The sequence below is a fragment of the Diachasma alloeum genome, unplaced genomic scaffold (genome assembly GCF_001412515.2).
Source record: "Diachasma alloeum isolate Michigan unplaced genomic scaffold, Dall2.0 Dall_scaffold_00180, whole genome shotgun sequence".
Classification (NCBI taxonomy): Eukaryota; Metazoa; Arthropoda; class Insecta; order Hymenoptera; family Braconidae; genus Diachasma; species Diachasma alloeum.
Genome location: NW_021680346.1, coordinates 716,757 through 735,970, shown reverse-complemented (window position 1 = coordinate 735,970; position 19,214 = coordinate 716,757). Strand labels below are relative to the sequence as shown.

Sequence of the window (19,214 nt, the reverse complement as noted above, 5' to 3'; positions counted from 1 at the left end):
AGTCTCACGCTGGCCACTTGTTGCCTATTCTCAGACGCAGGCGTTGGCAAAAATTGATATTTTAGGGCATGAACCCATTATAGTGACGACTAATCACGCTGGACCTTCTCAGGTGTCGAAGAAATTCAAATTAAAATGCGTGAATGACAAATTGAATGAATCACAATAGTGACGTATGATAAATAAATTAATATTTCGACGGATAACGTGAAATAATTCGCGAGTTCCCCGAGAACAAGAAAAATTGTGTCGACGCGAAGGGAAAATAATATCTCCTGTCTCGTATTTATTGTGTGAAAATGACAATTTTGGTGGAATGTGAGTTGGTAGAGATCGAAAAATTATTATGTACATTTTATATTGAAAAATTTGAAACACTAGGTCAAGTTGAACACCGGGCGGTCCGTTTGTACAGGTGATGTCATTTCTCGGGGAGCCACACTTCAGTTGTGAGCTCCAATTCCCTCCTCAGGATTTCGTTGCATCGGACATCACCTTCTTTGCCGAATTCTCGTTGAATGTCTTTAGCAACTTTTATGAATCTGCTCAATCAATCAATCAATCAATCAAGTAACTTGTAATAATTCTTCATTCATTATTCATTGATCTGTTGTTAAACTCACTTTTGAATGCAGAGAACACTATTTTTAATCTCCTTCTCGACAGGTCTTGGCTCTCCAGGACTCGATCGACTTTGGAACTCCATATTTTCCAATGATTTGTGACACATAAATGGATATGTCCTTATCCAACCGCCCTCTCGGGTCTTTGGATTGCCCCAGTCGCGACCGTTGTCCCATACAAGCCCACCTGAGTGCTCTGATTTATTCATACCTTTGAAACCTCTGCGGATATTTTTGTCGACACAGAGGGAATTGTAACGGGAAAAATCCTCCGTTGGTCTACGTCGCAACTGTCAACATCAATAACCAATCACAATATCTTCAATCTTGGCTTTAATTACGGGGAGGTTCACCAAACAAAACTTTCATTTAAAAAAAACTGAAATAATATTTTCAGCGTCATTTAGGCCAAATTTGTGATTATATTCAAAAAACTATTTTTACAAAAATACGTTGGGGATTTCTGTTAATTTGACTCTAAGATTAACAAAAAATCGACGCCTCAATTGTGGAAAATTACGCGGAACACGGTATTTATTATAAATACTATTAATTTTTATTCGAAAAAAGAAAAACGAAAAAAGTTTTTTTTCCTGGGGTGAACACCTCCCCTTAGAACAATAATTTAAAAAAATAGGGACAACTCACCATATTTGCACTATCTGGCCGTGAATTGATAAATCCAACAGAGTCATCGACTCTGCATCTTCGTTTAGAACACCGCGGTTGATAATACTTGGAAGCACAGAAATGGTCATCGCAGTTGCCCACAATTGGGCTTGAGGCGGACCAAATTTTGAAGAGAGAGAGCCCAGTGTTGCACACGGGGAGACCGAGTAGATCAAACAAATCGTGGAGAAGTGGCTTCTTCACTTCTGAGTCTACCTCGCAGTCGTTGCCCAGTGCTGGACTCACGTTGACTTCTAGAAGCCATGGTTTTAAGTTCGCGTCGATTAGAACATCGAAGCCAAAGAACTCGAAACAATTTGAGGATTTTGGTATCCCGGCAGTTTGACTTAGAACAGTCAGGGAAATTAAGGCGGCTATTCTTTGCCAGAGGAACCAGTCGTTGAAGCCCGACTGATCCATGTATCTTCTCAATTGCCGAAAGCTCCATTTCGAGCCTAGAAAACCCCAATTGATTGACATTTCAATTTTAAGTTTCACAATAATCGTTATGAAATGAGGAAATTCACCTGCACCAACTCTTTCCTTTTTCTGCGAGTATCCGGGCCCCAGTTTGTTGAGCGCAAAATTAGTCAAGTGGCGAAAGGGGTCGTCCAGATTCTCGAGGGAAAACTTTTCGGTGGCGAATCTTGCCAGCCCCTCTTTGTAAAGGTAAATGGTCAGTGGTCGGTATGATGGAACACAGACGTACAGTCGCAGATCGAATTTGTATCCCCCAATGAGGAGCGGTTTTTCGATGTATCTCTGAACCACAGCTGCACTGTCGTAACTGAGGTCACTCAATCGCTGAAATATTCAAAAAAAATTAGTTAGTGGAATTAAAACAAACATTTTACACGAAGATTAAACTCATTTGAAGCGTGATATTCAAAGATTTCCCCGGAATTCTGATTTTCAAAAAATACAAAATTTTCTCAAATTTTCTCAAATTTTCAAATAAATGAAAATAACCATTATTGCTATCGCCGTCATCTCCAAACTACAATATCCAACATTGATATCTCTCATATACCCTCAACCCCTCACTTACCCTAAACAAAAAAATCCCTCGTCCTTGGCTCTGTCCCACGGGCTTGCATATCCACACCCTGTCATCCTTCTCACAACGACTGCAATCAGCTGCTAGTTTCGTGTACTCAGATGGCAGATTGTAACCTGGAGGACTGAAATACTAAAGTATTATAAATATCCATAGCATTGCGACACGTCAAGATGACGACACGAACAATACCTGATGTCATAAATGGATCCATAAACCTGGCGCATACACTTTAGATGCCTCACGAGATTATCCTTCCTGCATATCGAGCTACCCTTTGGTATTCTGTTTATGAATTGCCAGGGTAATAGGCTTTTGTAGTGCGATGTGGGAAATCCACCTGACTTCCACCACAAATTCCAACGGTCTTTGAACGCATTGTTAGTGTCACCGGCGTATTCTCGCCAGCCGCGTTCTGTACATACCTTAATTTACAAATTGCAAATTTATCATTATTATTGTTACTGTGGGGCTACGCCCCTTAGCCCCTACTCACCAACCCCTATATGACCCTCATGTGACTCCCATATTAACCCCGTGACCCTTATATTGGGCCCTTTGGCCCTTATTTGGACCCTCGCGACCGTTATTCTGACCCTTGCGACGGTGATTCGGATCCTTAATCTGATACTTGTGATCCTTATGGCCCTTAATCTGACCCTTATACTTGTAATCCTTATGACCCTCAATCTGACCCATATTCTGACTGTCGTGACCCTTAATCTGACATTTGAGCCACTTAATCGACCCTCGTGGCCCTTAATCTGACCCTCGTCAACTATATTCTGACCCTTATGAACCTTATTCTCACCCTCATGACCCTCAATCTGACCCTTGAGCCACTTAATCGACCCTCGTGGCCCTTAATCTGACCCTTATGAACCTTATTCTCACCCTCATGACCCTTAAACTGACCCTTGTGACAGTTAATAGACCGTCGTGACCCTTTCTTTGACCCTCGTGAACATTATTCTGACTCTCACGACCCTATCTTGACCCTCGTAACCCTTATTTTGGCCCTTGTCACCCTCAATTTCTGAGTCTGAATTTTGAGTACCAAATTTTCATCACCAGAAGTCAATTTGGATTTTTATAATACACAGAGATTTAAAAATTTTTTTTTATACAAGTGGAGCCTCCCACCCCGTCCTTGATATTTTTTTCGTGTCATTATGACATTAAGGAAGCAAAAAACCCATCAGCCACGAGGAGAATGCCAAATATCTATCGGATATACCAGTGGTATGTAATTACAATTAAATCGGTAAACTGTTGTATCACGATAGCCTACTTTGCCACATCACGAAAGCTCTCTCTCACCCCTTGCAGTCTTACTTCATACAAATCGTTAATGAGAAACTTGCGACCTCGAGACACGATTAGTACCGATAATAAAGCTCTTATCACTCGTTTCGTGTATTTTTCCAAATGGTTTTTACATTTTTATTAAAGTGATGGGGAATTTTTATTATAACCAAAAAATGTCAAGGGATAAGGGAGTTGAATTGATTCACCTGGACTAGAAGATGTGGAGCGCTTCCACTGTCGTTGAGCCTGAAGACAAATGGTCCATCTAGACAACTCTCCATTTTTACGGTATCCTAGCCGCCACCGCCAGCCCCAGCTCAATCACCTGAAAATCCATCAGCCTTGGCATCAGCAAAAACAAGTAGACAATTGCATTTTTTCATAAATGAGAATAGTTATTGTTGGTAATGAATTAGCAATTTTTTTCCGAATGGGTTTTCTCATTTTTATTTTTGTTTCACTATTCTCTTCTATTTTTTCAAGTCATAGTACTATCATCAATAGAAATGTCATCAAAAGTTAAAAAAAAAAATTCTAATTGGTGTCAATGAGTAGAGCTTATTAAAGTCTGTATTCATGAAAAAAATTCATGAAATTTTGTTGATCCCTTATATTTAAGTAACCTGACACAAAAATTGTAAACATGAATTTGAGCGATTACGAGGCTTCGACGCTGAAGCAAAAAAAAATTGATAAAATCATCGAATAACAAAATAATGAGGTGAAATGCCAGCGTTTTATATCCTTGACGTGTGTCACTGGTGACACACAGCCCGGAGGATATCGAGGGTTACTATTCATAGCCAGCACGAATTATACTCCTATAAATAGAAAGAAATAAAATGTCTCAAGTGATATTGATGCGATCAGAGGGGATCGCTTATCGTTTTCTTTTACCCTTCTTAAAGACGATAAACAACAAAACAACATAAATAACGTTAGAATCGACAATTGCGGGCTTTTTGGAGAATGAAGTGAAAAAATACGTGCGATATCGTGCGTGAGGCATTCTCGCGTGATCTTCAGCTATTTACAGCCCTTTTTGAGGAGAATACGCGCGAATTGCCACCTTTAATGGTGCACACTTGTGGAGCTAGTCGAAAAATAGTTTTGTTCACAATATTTCCTAGCGAATCTGTTTTTTTCTCATTCATAAAAATAAGGCTATTTGTTATGCATTATTGATAGCAATTTTTTCACCGACTGACTGAACTAGTTATAGAGCTTTTTTTATCACTAGTCCGTAAAGTAAAATTTTACGTATGCTCCGCAAAATGCACTTTTTGTGCACAAAATGCCACTTTTCACATATTGTGATGAAATATAGGTTTCGACTCTCGTGGGAAAAGTGTTCTTTGACCCTTCGGAGGATAGCACTCGCCTTCGACGAGCGCTGCGCACCTTCCACGGCTCAAAAAACAAGTTTTATGATTAGTCCGTAAAGTGAAATTTTACGCACACTACGCAAAATGCACTTTTCGTGCACAAAATGCCGCTTTTCACATATTATGATGTAAAATAGGGTTCGACACTCGTGAAAAAAGTGTTCTTCGACCCTTCGGAGGGTAGCACTCGCCTTCGGCGAGGACTACACGCCTTCCACCGCTCAAAAAACAACTTTTATGACTAGTCCGTAAAGTGAAATTTTACGTATTCCGCAAACTGCGACTTTTTGTGCCCAAAATGCGCAAAATGCCACTTTCCACATACTATGATGAAATATAGGTTTCGACTCTCGTGGGAAAAGTGTTCTTCGACCCTTTGGAGGATAGCACTCGCCTTCGACGAGCGCTGCGCACCTTCCACGGCTCAAAAAACAACTTTTATGACTAGTCCGTAAAGTCAAATTTTACGCACACTACGCAAAATGCGACTTTTTGTGCACAAAATGCTAGTTTCCACACATTGTGATGAAAAATAGGTTTCGACACTCGTCAAAAAAGTGTTCTTCGACCCTTCGGAGGGTAGCACTCGCCTTCAGCGAGGACTACACGCCTCCCACCGCTCAAAAAACAACTTTTATGACTAGTCAGTAAAGTGAAATTTTACGTATTCCGCAAAATGCGACTTTTTGTGCACAAAATGCGCAAAATGCCACTTTCCACATACTATGATGAAATATAGGTTTCGACTCTCGTGGGAAAAGTATTCTTCGACCCTTTGGAGGATAGCACTCGCCTTCGACGAGCGCTGCGCATCTTCCACGGCTCAAAAAACAACTTTTATGACTAGTCCGTAAAGTCAAATTTTACGTACACTACGCAAAATGCACTTTTTGTGCACAAAATGCCACTTTCCACATATTATGATGAAAAATAGGGTTCGACATTCGTGGAAACAGTGTTTTTTGACCCCTAGGAGGACTACACACCTCCCACGGCTCAAAAAACACTTTTACGCACTCGTATCAAACAACGATTTTCGCCACAAGGCCGAAAAAAATTTTTCTGACGGCTGTAAGGGTTGCAGACCGAGGCAAAGCCGGGGAATGCAGTTGCACGAGTCAGAAAAGTTGTTTTCCGCCGAGTTACGAACCCAATTTTTCTTCACAATGTCCATAAACGACGTTTTACGACCAGTGTGATGAAAATATACTACAACGAACTAATTAAAATTGAAAAATTGTTTAAAATTGCCCACCGCAACGTTTCCCTCTCGCTGGTACTAACCTGAAGTGGAGGGACGCCACTTCCGTAATGTCTTTTCAACCCCCAGAATGAGCTTTTCCACCGTCCAGATATGCCTTCCTGACGATAAAGTTCACTCCAGTTCAACTGCACATTTCACTTCCCCCACCACATGAAGAATGAAGGAATAATACGACAAGACACAGAACGAGGACAATACTGACTACACGCGAAACAATGCAAGCTCGATATTATCCACTCTTGTTCTCTTACGAGTAGAATACCGCTGCATTTACAGACACGCAATAGTCTATTGCCTGGGCTTTTAAACCGTCAGGGTCGGTTTTTGTCGAGCGTCTGATTGTGAGTCAGTTTGCGGGTGGATTCCCCGGTGGATTGTGGGGGTAGAACGAAGGGGGGTAGTTGACAAACTTTTTTGCGATTCTGTGGACGGGCTTTTTATCAAATCATGTTTGTTGCGCTTATCGCGGCTTTCACTCGGAAATTGATAAGGGTGGGGGCGAGGGGGCGAGGACACGAACGAGCCCCTTTGCATGCCGACGCGAGCCCAGGTATTTTCATTGGTTTTTTCATGCACTTTTGGGGAGCTTGTTTATTTTTCCCCCCATGCACTAATGCCGGGGCTTGTTACGTACTGGGTAAATTCGCGTGGAGATGAGTATCGGGAGGCAATCGGCGACAGCAGTGATATTGTGCTGCGGGGAAATATGAGGTACTTGTGAGCAATATTGAGGTCATGATAAATCAGTTCTTGTTCAATTATCTGTCTCATAATGAGAGGAAAAAAATTTATAAATTGGAGAGACTAGAGCTTACTTTTCGGGCAAGTGTCCTATGATGTCAAGCGGTACCACCGCATCCGCTCGCGGGGGCTCTCATCGGAACGAATAAAAAAGGAAAAAAATTGATATAAAATAAAAGATGTGTCTCATAAGGAGAGGAAAAAAAAGTATAAATTGGAGAGAATAGAGCTTACTTTTCGGGCAAGTGTCCTACGATGTCAAGCGATACCACCGCATCCGCTCGCGGGGATGTTCATCGGAACGAATAAAAAAAGAAAAAAATTAATATAAAATAAAAGATGTTTCATAATGAGAGGAAAAAAATTTAAGAGAAAAAATCGTTTTTAAATTGGAGAAACTAGAGCTTACTTTTCGGGCAAGTGTCCTACGATGTTAAGCCGTACCACCGCATCCGTTCGCGGGGATGTTCATCGGAACAAATAAAAAAAGAAAAAAATTAATATAAAATAAAAGATGTCTCATAATGAGAAAAAAAACAAATTTAAGAGAGAAAAATCGTTTTTAAATTGGAGAAACTAGAGCTTACTTTTCGGGCAAGTGTCCTACGGAAGGAATTCTAGTCGGAACGAATAGAAAAAAAAGAAACAAAAAAGAATATCAATTAATATAAAATAAAAGAAATTTATAAATTAGAGGAATTAAAGCTCACTCTTCGCGCAAGTGTCCCACGACGTCGAGTGGTAGCGCCGAATGGAAAAAAAATTAATTAATGTAAGAAGGAAATGACAAATAAAAAAGTGACTGAAGCTGATGCTTCTGCGTGTCTGCACGTCCCCGTTGTGACGCTTTGCGAAAATAAAAAGCCATCGGGCGCAAGGTTACGGCTAAAGGTAAAAGATCGATAGGCAAAGGGAGGATGAAAAAAATATTTCTCAGCGACTAAAGAGCGAAAGCACTTCCTTCCGCCGACGCAATGTAGGCGAGACTGATGAGTGACTCTGGCTGAGGACATCCAGTCGTCCTGCGGTTTTTCGTCCCAACGATATGTGCACACGCATTCCAGGTGACTCCAGACGATCGTAAACTCATATAATGTAATGATCGGGGAGAAATACTGCCCGGGCGCAATGGCCTCAAATTTTTCCCCCCTTTTTTTGGCTGTGGAGAAATTGCAGTTTTATCGATCCGCATTTTACATATGAATTCGCGTGGATCGTTGGGTTCGGGTTTAATAATGAAATTATTTCCGCAGTTTAGTGACTATCTGATTTATTTTAAGCAACACAGTACACTCCTACAGATATCTCCGTTCGTAATTTCCTTTTCCATACATCTTGCAGAATTAAAAAGCCAGTTATCTCAATCCGATGTTGAAAATTATGAGGAAATAGTATCACACGATCTCACACTCGCATCTCTCACTCGTAGATTTACTCTTTCATTCAATTACTGTTTTCTTTTCGTTATCTTAAGTTTTATTTGTTGCATTTATGATTCATTTTATTCGTTATAATTATCCTCTCTTCATCATTGCAGTGTGCTCGACGATTTTAAAATAAACATCCAGTTATGACTCTTCCTCGACACACAGTTCAACGATAAATGGCACAAAGATAGATAGAGAAAATGTTCGGTAATGGAGATATTCTTTTTCTCTTCATTTTCTTTTTTTTTCGTCAGGCTTCGATTGATCCGATTTTCCACCAAAAAATATTGTTCAAGTGTACATTCAGTATTCAAATATTAATTTATTGTCATCCATCATCGAGGCAGGGGGGATAATGCCAGGGCTTCCCTATTATTTTCGTTTCTCATTTTATTCTCCACTCCTTGCTGCTCTCGATCAATCAATCGTTCTATGCATAATACATATGATTTCAATTCGTCGATTGATCCACTGAGAACAATCTCATTACTTGACACATCGACAAGGCACGTTAATTGTAAAAATAGACTTTGTTGTTATCGCAACTGCTGGCACAGTTGAAGGATAATGACTGTTTAAAACTACTGCATTCCTCCTTGACCCTTTGATTTAATCATTTCACTGTCGTTTCGCATTTTGGATATATAAATTATGGAACAATCGTCGCAATTAAACTGTTTGAGTTTCTTTTTATTTTCGTACGTAATTAGAGTTGTGACTTTTAGGGACTTCTGCTGGGAATTAAATGGGTTTAAGAGGCCTATTTTAATGCAATTGCCACAGCGACCTTTGCGTGTCCTTCCGTAATGCAGTCTCTGCGCTAATGAATTGTCGGGGTTGCCCAGGCGAATTATGCCTCGATCATGATAATTTATAATTAATTATGAATTCTTCATCAATCGTAGTATCGGGTCATTAGAATTTTCGGTGTAAATATTACGGTAAAAAATATTTCGCGAAAATATTAGGGTAAATAATATAACGATCAACATTGTGACGAAATTTCAGGCGAATTCGTCACCTGCTAAACTACAGGGTATTTATGTAGAAAATGAGCGAGAGAGAGAATAAAAATTCATAAATCGTTGTCTTCTTTGCGATAAAATTTTATACGGAAAATTAGAGCTACATGTTACAGGGTCCAATTATCATTGGTTTTTTTCATCAAGTAATGAGACTGTAATTGTCTCTTCATTTAATATTTTTCAACACTTAACAACTTTTGAATTTTTCAATGAATATTATTCGAATTTGCGAATTGTTGAGTGTTGACAGTGTTATTGAATTATTCTTTTTGTTGATTCTTAATTCGTTGAAGAGAAAACATTTCTGTAATAGTAGCTTCACGCCTGTGTGATGAGTTGAAGTTATTCAAAACTATTGGAATAATTTAGTAAATTGACGAAATGTGTCGCTTGTGCTTCGACGATGAGATGTTGCTTCTCATCTCATGCGAGACACCTCGCTCTCTTCCTTCTCAATCTCCGACACAATCGGTCAGTCAATTATTTCTCTTATCATTCGGTCATTTGAAACTTTGACACAAATGTCATTGTATTAATTATTAATTCAGTAGCGAACTGGTAAAACGGTTTAAGTCGACTTAGCTCTTAGTTAAGTTTTTGACGAATATCTTAGGATCTAAAGGAGATAATGAAATATTCGTAATAACGTTTTTTCTACAGTAAATTAAGTGCTATAAAATAGGTCGTGATAAAAATTTAGCTATCTCCCTTCGATTCCGAGATATTCACTAAAAACTGGCCAATAGTCAAAATCGACTTAAACCGGTTTACCACTTCGCTACTGAATTGGAATAATGGTTTGTCCCGTTGAATTGCTACAAAGATAAAATTATATATTGTAATTTCAAATAATATTTATACATCAAAAGGGTTGAGGCGAAAGACAAATTTGTTGTAATTGTTCAAGTTCTTTTATTATTATTGTTATTCTGAAAAGGGAAAGAGGAAATAAATAATTGAATTGAATATTTTGTGGAGTAATATTATAGCGAAGTATTTTTTACCGTAATATTCACGTTACATTATTCAGATTTGCAAATTAAATATCGAGAGGATTTCGATTGTGTCCTCCGTCACTGAAGCCAAAAAAAAATTGGTAAAGTATCGCTTCAGGATACTTTTGAGCTCAACGTACTCAAGCGTTAACCAGTATTTAATTTCAATTCAACGAGGTGTACCCCCGTATCGCATGTTTGGGTTAGTGAATTCACATTGGTATCGAAGAAAAATGAATTTAAATAGCGTTCTATAATCGATGTTATTCGTAGTACTTTCACTTATCGTTTTCATTATTTTCTCGTTTTTTATTATTTGTTCTCAACATTTGAGGCAGGATTTCAAGGTGCTCTAGCGTGCGTGATTTTTGCAGAAGGGACGACCACCTTTGGCGTAGAAGCTCTGTCCTTCCAGATTTTTCTTGCACATCTGCGGAAAATCAACGGAATGAGAACAGAATGAGCCAAAATTAAATGGAAAATAATGGCATACCGTGCAATTGAAGCACTGGCTGTGATAATTGTTATTCAATGCCTCCACCCAGCGATCCCCAGCCTCAACCGGGAAGCCACAGGCGTAGCATTTCGTCGTAAATAGTTCGTTCCAATCTGCGAAAAAGAGAGCCCCCCAAAAAATAAACATCCAATTCATATGAAATTGTCTTGTATTGACAAAACATGTTGGCAATATTGGTTGAAATAAAACCGAATATGCCCATTGATATATCGATTGTTTGCCTTGTTATTTGCTTACCGGCCTCGCAGTACGGCAGACCCTCCTCAAGGAAGAACGGACTGTTGCCAAATAATTTGCCACAGTAGGTGCAGTTGAAGCACTCCGGATGGTAGTGTTTGCCAATTGCATTGAGACAATCACCCTTGATCTTGTTGTTGCACTTGTTGCATGAAGGGGCGATAAAGCGCTCGAAGCAGTATTCGCAGTAGAGCTGGCCCTTCTCCTCGACGAAGCCAATATCCTGGAGGTGGCGACGGCACTGAGAGTTCACGCAGACAAAGTGCTCGGGACACCAAATTTGGCCGAGGGCGGTGATGAAGGGACCCCTATTTACAAATTCAAAATGAACATTTTCGGTATTTTTGCTCGTAGAGATGGAAGAAATCGATTGAGATACAGGCACTGACGAGTAATCGTTAATTCACATTGAAAACATTCACATCATACCTTGTAATTTCTTTATCACAACTGCAGCAAATTGGTTTCTGACTTTGGCCATTCGAAATGCTATTAGTAACATCTCCAACTGTCAAAAACATGCCATTACTTGTTAATTAGAGGTGTCAATTTGAATTAATCAAACAACAAAATTTATTGAAATCGTGAGGGTGAAATTCACGGTGGAGGATTATTCAAATCAGATGTGAAGTGGTACAACAACGTGATCGGACAAATCGATTTTTCTACGAATAAGAGGTATCATTTGCGCACGTACACTGATGATAAAATAATGCAAGTGGACAATTGCATTTTTTGGAAATGAGATAAATTAGCAATTTGCTTTCGAGTGGGTTCTCTTTTTTAAATTCTTATTTCACTATTCTCTTCTACTTCAATTGAGATGTCATGACAATTTTGCATACAGAAAGACAGACACCCTCTAAAAAGCGCACATCTATTCAGAAGCAAATAGTATATTTTGATACGGGTCCGTAAAAGTAATTTTCATCAGGCTGTGACGAAAAATGAACTTTTCGGCACGCTCCGCGTGCCTAAAAGTCCAATTTCCGCCACATTGTGATGAAAAATTTGTTCGTAACTCGTGAAAATATGTTTTTTAGCTCGTGGGATTATATCACTCGCCTTCGGCTCGAAATATACTATTTTGTGATACCTGCCTGAAAAGTTCACTTTTCGAAACAGTTTAGTGCGCGTAAAGCGCCTGTTTTACTCGCCGAAGGCGAGTGCTACTCTTCCAAGGGTTAAAGCACATTTTTCTTACGAGTGTCCAACCCTATGTTTTATTACAATGTGTGGACAGCGGCATTTTGCGCGGAGCGCGCGCAAAATTTCATTTTACGTACAAGTGATGAAAAAGTGTTTTTTGACCCGTGGGAGGTGTACAGCGCTCGCCGACGGCGAGTGCTTCCATTCTAAGGGTCAAGGAACACTTTTCCTACAAGTGTCGAACCCTATGTTTTCTCACAATGTGTGGAAAGTGGCATTTTGCGCGGAGCGCGCGCAAAATTTCATTTTACGTACAAGTGATGAAAAAGTGTTTTTTGACCCGTGGGGGGTGTACAGCGCTCGCCGACGGCGAGTGCTTCCATTCTAAGGGTCAAGGAACACTTCTTACAAGTGTCGAACCCTATGTTTTCTCACGATGTGTGGAAAATGGCATTTCGTGCGTAGCGGGTATAAAATCTCACTTTACGTACAAGCGATGAAAGTGGTTTTTGACCCGTGAGAAGTGTACAGCGCTCGCCACCGTGCGAGTGTTTCTCTTCTAAGGGTCAAGGAACACTTTTCTTACGAGTGTCGAACCCTATATTTCATCACGATGTGCGGAAAGTGGCATTTTGCGCGTAGCGTGCGTAAAATCTTACTTTACGTACAAGTGATGAAAAACACAAAAACATGAGAGTTCCTGAGGAAAGAAAAGAAAAGCCCACACAAAAACCATGCACACACAATACATCAACAGGCAGAAAAACTCGGCAAGCCTGTCTACCTGACGTATGCCTGACAATGTCCACATACGGGCTGGCGTCCAGTTGCGGCCTGATTGAGAATTCCCTTTCCACGCTTGGGGGCTGAGCTTCCGGCGAACTTTCTACCCTGTGGCCCAATTCCACCGACACCGCTACCTAAATCCGGTTGGGACGACAAATTTGGTGGGTCTACTAAGTTCTGGGTTTTACTAAATGGTTGGGGGGCATAGGGTGCGCGCGATAGGGTTGGTTCAGGTCGATATGTCTCGGGTTCGCAGTGTTTGCCATCGGAGCAAGTGTTCTTACGCGGCTCGCAATGGAGGCCGTCAGAGCAGCTGTTCTTACGCGGCTCGCAATGGAGGCCGTCAGAGCAGCTGTTCTTTTGCGGCTCACGGGGCTCGCAATGGAGGCCATCGTCACACTGCTCCGAGGCTTCTGCTTGGGATTTGAACAAATGAACAACTTGTTTGTCGCGTTTTACAGTCATGCATGTAAGCTGCTGGCTGAGAGTTGTGCGAGGCTGCTGCTGTTGTTGTTGTTTTATTGGCGGAAAGCTTTCTTGCTGCTTTTTAAGCGGACACACATCGCAGGGCTCGACTTGTGGCTCGTCGGGGAGAGGTATGTGAGGGAAGGGAACGGGTTTGCTCAGCGGACACTTCGGCTTCTGCGCTGGCTTCGGGCAGGAGACAGGAGCGAATCCCGGCACTTTGCAGGGAGCCACGCAGACCGATCCGTCGGTGCAAGTGCCCACGCGGACTCCGGACGCCGGACAATTTCCGATATCGATCTCGGACCCACCAGAGCGAATCCCTTTCTCCCCAGTGCACTTGGCGGCTGATCTGCCGTGCAAAGCGGGCGAGACGCACAAACCGGATCTGTCCGGAGTCGGAGTAACGCAGATTCCGGCTCGCGGACACGTCTGGGAGGTTTCAGCCCCCTCGCAGGGGACGATCACTACTCCAGCTCTGCTGGCACCCGTGTCTGTGATCGCTCTACACGGGAGGACAGTCACTCCAGTATTCGCGCAGGTGCTCTCTTGTTTCTGAGAACTGTAGGAACTCGTGTTGCGTTCCTGATGGCAAATTCTACGAGTCTCTGAAATCTGGGAGCTGGTGTTCACGGCAGGCGTCGGCAGGACTTTCACTCCGGTCCTCTGAATGCGATCGGATATTGCGGAGTGGCTTATCGGACACGGCAGGGACGGCTGGGTACGCGAGATTTTGGAGATGCCGCAGGTCTCTCCCTCGTCCTCCGAGGTCTCCTGGTAGCATCGTCTCTCCTCAATCCGCTTTTCCTGACATGAAGTCTTCTCCACTCTCTTCTCCTCTTCTCGACGTTGATACTGGCAGGAGTAGGACTCATTGCCCGATGATTCCTGATGATAAGACGAACGGGTTCCCACGAAGTCGGAGGATCTGTGGCCCTGAGGCGTATCTTCCTCCATATGATAAGATACTTTTTCGTACGGTCCTGAGTACGGAGGAAGCTGCTGAGCGCTCCTTTGACAGGATTGCTGGGGGGGATCGCGGATCCTCGGAGCTTGCGCTCGGGTGTAGTACGCGGGAGGATCTGGGGGTCCGGGAGCTGGCGATTTTCTGTGGGGAGTTGGCGATCTACTCGGGACGTATGGAGTACTGGCGACAGCTTCCTGCTCGACCGCCACCAGATGCTTCTGATAGAACGGAATTGTGTCAGGTTTCTTGAGGCCGCCAGACCTGACTTTACATTCTGCCGGGGTTGTCGGACGCGAGAGGGACCTCGCGGGGGAGATCGAGGAGTCCCTCAGTCTGTAATCTGGCGGGGGCGTGGGCAGAGGTCTGGGACCCTCCACTTTTCTCAGGCTTCTCTCTCTAGTTCTTGATTGCCGAGTCGAGGAATCGGTGTAGAGGATCTCCGCAGGGTGACAGTAGCCCTCCTGCTGCTGGTTTATCGGAGTGTAAGGACGAGCCGCGTCTGGCTTGTCAACGGGAAAGACACCCTTGACCTCTTCCCCCAAGGGGGTGTAAGGACGATCTGGGGCGATGATGAGGGCGTCAGTGAAGGGCGAGACGGGCCTTTCGTAAGGGCCCTTGTAGTACTCCTGCTGTGGCGGCGGTGCCTGATGAGAAATCTCCTGATACCGAATCTCCGTTGAGTAATGCTTCAGTTCCTCCGTTTTGCCAACCCCGGGGTGGAACGGCGAGTACGACCTCGCGGGCGCTGTCGTCAGGGCATCGCACATTGGGGTTTTGTACTCCTTCGGCGTGGTATTCTTCACCGTCGACTGGGGCAGCTGACGAATACCGGCATCGGAATCCGTGACGAATTGCACGTGTTTCCGCTGGCAAACTGGCTCCTGCAGGGCAGCCATTTCCTCAGCTGACTGCGGTCGGAATCGTTTCTGAAGGCGGCGCTCTTGGAGCGACGGCTGACGCTCAGAAATCGGCTGCTGCTGACGGAGAGACTTGTGAATCTCCACTTGCTCCCGTAAGCACTGACGCTGCTCCTCTTCGATCTGATTGTAGCTGTCCTGAACCTGCACCTGTTTTTTAACAGATCGGTAACACTCTTGAGACCTCATGCTGCTGTCTGCGTCGTTCCTCTCCTCTCGCATGTACTGCTGCTCTTGCCAGGACTTGATCGGCTGTTGCACGTCTTCGTGTCTAGACTTCTCGGAGAAGCTGACGTGCTTGCGCTCCTCCTCTTCGAGACGACAGCACTTTTCAGTCTGCTTTCTCGATTCTTCTATTCTTCTGGCTTTGGCTTCCTTCTCTTCTCGTAAGATCCTCAAACGGTTCTCCTCCCGACACTTCTCCTCCTCCGCTTCTCTTCTGATCCTCTCCTCCTCGCGTCTGCATTCCTCCTCGTAAATCCTTCGTCGCTCGTCCTCCTGTTTTCGAAGTTCATCGAGCTGGCGATTCGTGTTGATCGCCGAGGTGATGACACTCGCCGCTTGAACGCACTCCTGCCGACCGGAAAATCCCGCGACCTCGCGATCCGCCATTGATGTCGCTGATTGTCTCCCCGCGTCTGAATCCGGCGCTGGCGACATGCCGCGCTCTGGAGTTACGACTTCAACTGTCTTCTCGTAGATCGTTGTCTTCTTGATGTGAAGGTTTCCCTCGTCCTTCTCCATGGTCTCAGTGTACATATTGTGCTGGCTCTCCACACCCTTGGGGCAGATCGCCACGTCCTCGGGAACTAGCTTCGACAGGTCTATCGTCTCGTTTTCCGTTTCCTCGACGACCTCCTGAACCTCTTCAGCTTCTTGCTCGTACAGACAGATTGGTTGCGGCTCTGGTTCAGGAGTCGGCGGTTTGCAGAGATCACAAACCACTTTATGATAATGATGCTCTTGCTCGTGCTCGGCACCGGACGGCCCAGATGTTTTTTCGCAAACAATTCTGCAGGTGCAGACTTTACAAACCGGTGGATCCGGTACTTGAGGAGCTTCTACGTGGCTGTAGGCACCACTGCTGACCGTCGCAGTCCAAGGTTTTGGTGTTGGCTGATTAATCCTCGTCGGTGTCAACGATCTTCTCGATCCCTCGGCTGACTCGGGACGCGGCAGACTCGAGGCTCGACATTCTCGGCGCGTCTCCATGCAGCTCTCCGTTTTTCGATAAAAAGGGGCATTGCTGTTTGCCTTGTCCATGTTGTCCTCTCCCCAGCAGGCCAATTCCCTCTCGTACTCGCAGTCCTCGTTACGACTGACGCTTTGACTCCGGCAACAGGCCTCCTGAAGGCAAACGCGTTTTTCACGCACGTTCTGGCGGGGCTGACGGTGGAGCACTGGATTTGGATCAATCCAGATGGGACTCGCTGTTGGATATGTCACGTCCTCCAGCGATTTCGCTGGTGGCCAATTTAACGTTTTGCCCTTCACCGAGGAAGGCGGCCTTGAGTGCTCTTCCTGACGAGAGCGCGGCTCCTCTATCACCTCCTCGTAGTAATTACACTCCGAGTAAGATTCTTTTGATGGTGATTGGTGAGGTTTTTTGTTTGGTTGTTTGTTTTGTTTTTCAAAGGAATGGGGGGACGAGGGGATTAATTGGCGAGTATGCAGAGAATGCAAGTCACAAGAACACAAGTCGATTTTTTGAGGGCGCATTAGTATTTGCGATTGATTGAGGCAATTAGTGCGGGTGAAGAGAGAAAAATAAAGATACTTGGTGAGTAAGCTGTGGGACAAGCGGTAAAGCTTAAAATCTATGAATCACATCATCATTAAATTGTTTTAAACATTAATGTCATTGTTTGTAGTATAGTAGACTCCCGTTATAGACGCGCTCGTGGGGATGGGGGAAGCAAATTCAGAGGATGCGCGAATAACATGAAAATACTGAGGATTTAATTATTGTTTCATTGAATTTAACGGTTTGTTAAATAATTTTAATTATTACGTCAACATTTCAATACACAATTAATTGACTTTTTTAATAATCAATCGATTGACTGAGGATAAAGAGGAACAGAGAGAGAGAGAGAGAGAGAGAGAGAGTCTGTTCCAGTCATTCCGCATCGCCGGGAGCCCTACCGCGCATTCCCGTCGCGCAGAGGGGCCCCTCAGATTGTAACTGGAGGGGGAAATCAACTTCTCCAACTGAAATATTAGAGAAGCGAAGTCACAGGGAGTATCCACCGTACACCGGGAGTCTACTGTATGTTAAAAAATCTATTCTCGCTGAATAAAATCACCATAAATTCTAGAAAAATACTTCAGCAATTAGATCTTTTACGAATGCGGCGTTCAATCACTCTGAGTCACTGTACTGACAAGAAAAAACCGCTGTTAATTGTAAGCGAATGGTCAATGTCGTTGAGATGAAACTGACGTCCTCTTGGCAAACGCCTGACACACCGCAGAATGAAAAAAAAATGCAAAAAGAATGAAATAAGCCTAATCCAAATGTATTCGACGACCACATAATGATGATTTATTTTCTCAATATCACGTAATTACACGCAAAAAAATAAAAATTTGAGACAGAGTAATTTAGAGAATTCAAAATAGAGATGATGAAGTGAGAAAAATTGCCGAGATGAGGACTTTGGGCCTTCGTGATAGATGCGCAGATGCAACGAGGACGACGAGATCGCGTTGAGAGCTGCCTGAGACGCTCATGCAAGGGTTAGGGAGAAGGGTCGGGGTTTGGGGTTGAAAGACGGAGCTGCTGAAAAAAAAAGATAAGAAAAAGACTGTTGCATTATGCGAAGAAGATAGGTAACTCGTTGATCATTGATCAGTGGCTTGCAGGATATTATCAGTCCTTATTTGAGAGTAAATAAATAATCGGGTCTGCTGTAAGGGCCACCGAGCAGCAGCTCGCTACGCCTTCGTGCCTGGCGTCGCTTCGTTCACGAAATAATAACCGGAAGTGAAACGTTGAATTCACTTTTTCTCAATAAAATTATTAGAATGATGATGATGATGGTGATGATGATGTGCTTGGGATTTTAACACTTTCATTTGCTAAGCGATTAATCTACTCGTACCTCTCAAGGGAAAACCTTTTGGCAGGCCAGAGTAACGACCTAATCACACAGAAGCCCAGTTTAACAATAACGGACTCTTTGTCGAATGTGATCATGAGTCGTTGTGAGATCGTAACGAAGAATCAAGATTGTCTCGATTGTTCTACTTTCTCAAAACGATGGTGTAGAGGGTGTCCCATGACCGACCCGTTTCCTTCTAGGGTATTGAAGAAAATGCTTTTTGAATTAGAAAATTCAAAATTTCAAAAGTGATCAATTTTTGTTCTGGTCTGACCTTTTTCTCCTTTGGTCTGTTACTACTGATTTCCGTGGCGGATATTCTTTTTTACAATTGTTCAAAGTCTTTTCCTTTTGTTTCCTATTCAACATGTACGAGGGAAGATCGATTTTCGTTCCCGTATTTTAGAATTGGTAAATGGGTTAATTTAGTCTTTAAAAATGCAGGATTCAAAATAATAAAAAGTGCGAAAGGAAATATTCCCACACTGCGAAAAAAATTTCTAATATCTGAAACATATTTTCTTGAGACAAGTCAATTTTCTTCAATTGCTTAATTCTCTCAGGCATCTCAACTCACA

The 19,214-nt window shown here is 43.0% G+C and overlaps 2 protein-coding genes across 2 annotated transcripts in view; both read right to left on the bottom strand.

Annotated features, from left to right (window-relative positions):
* Nucleotides 1-186: 186 nt before the first annotated feature.
* On the bottom strand, nt 187-6,377 carry LOC107044505 (probable tubulin polyglutamylase TTLL2). The gene is made up of 8 exons (XM_015266412.2): nt 6,327-6,377; nt 3,864-3,982; nt 2,542-2,774; nt 2,341-2,473; nt 1,820-2,096; nt 1,272-1,747; nt 624-913; nt 187-542 (listed from the first exon to the last, which is right to left on the bottom strand). The coding sequence occupies exons 2-8, from the start codon at nt 3,936-3,938 to the stop codon at nt 422-424; spliced, it is 1,605 nt and encodes a 534-aa protein (XP_015121898.1). The 5' UTR covers nt 3,939-3,982; nt 6,327-6,377; the 3' UTR covers nt 187-421.
* Nucleotides 6,378-8,300: 1,923 nt separating this feature from the next.
* LOC107044453 (PDZ and LIM domain protein Zasp) overlaps nt 8,301-19,214 on the bottom strand; it is a 32,173-nt gene continuing 21,259 nt past the window's right edge. Inside the window, exons 12-16 of the mRNA XM_029126563.1 lie at nt 18,637-18,675; nt 13,182-17,358; nt 11,249-11,556; nt 10,988-11,103; nt 8,301-10,924 (exon numbers count right to left, since the gene is read on the bottom strand). Coding sequence (XP_028982396.1) covers nt 10,847-10,924; nt 10,988-11,103; nt 11,249-11,556; nt 13,182-17,358; nt 18,637-18,675 — 4,718 coding nt within the window. The 3' untranslated portion in view covers nt 8,301-10,846. The remainder of the gene's footprint in view (nt 10,925-10,987; nt 11,104-11,248; nt 11,557-13,181; nt 17,359-18,636; nt 18,676-19,214) is intronic.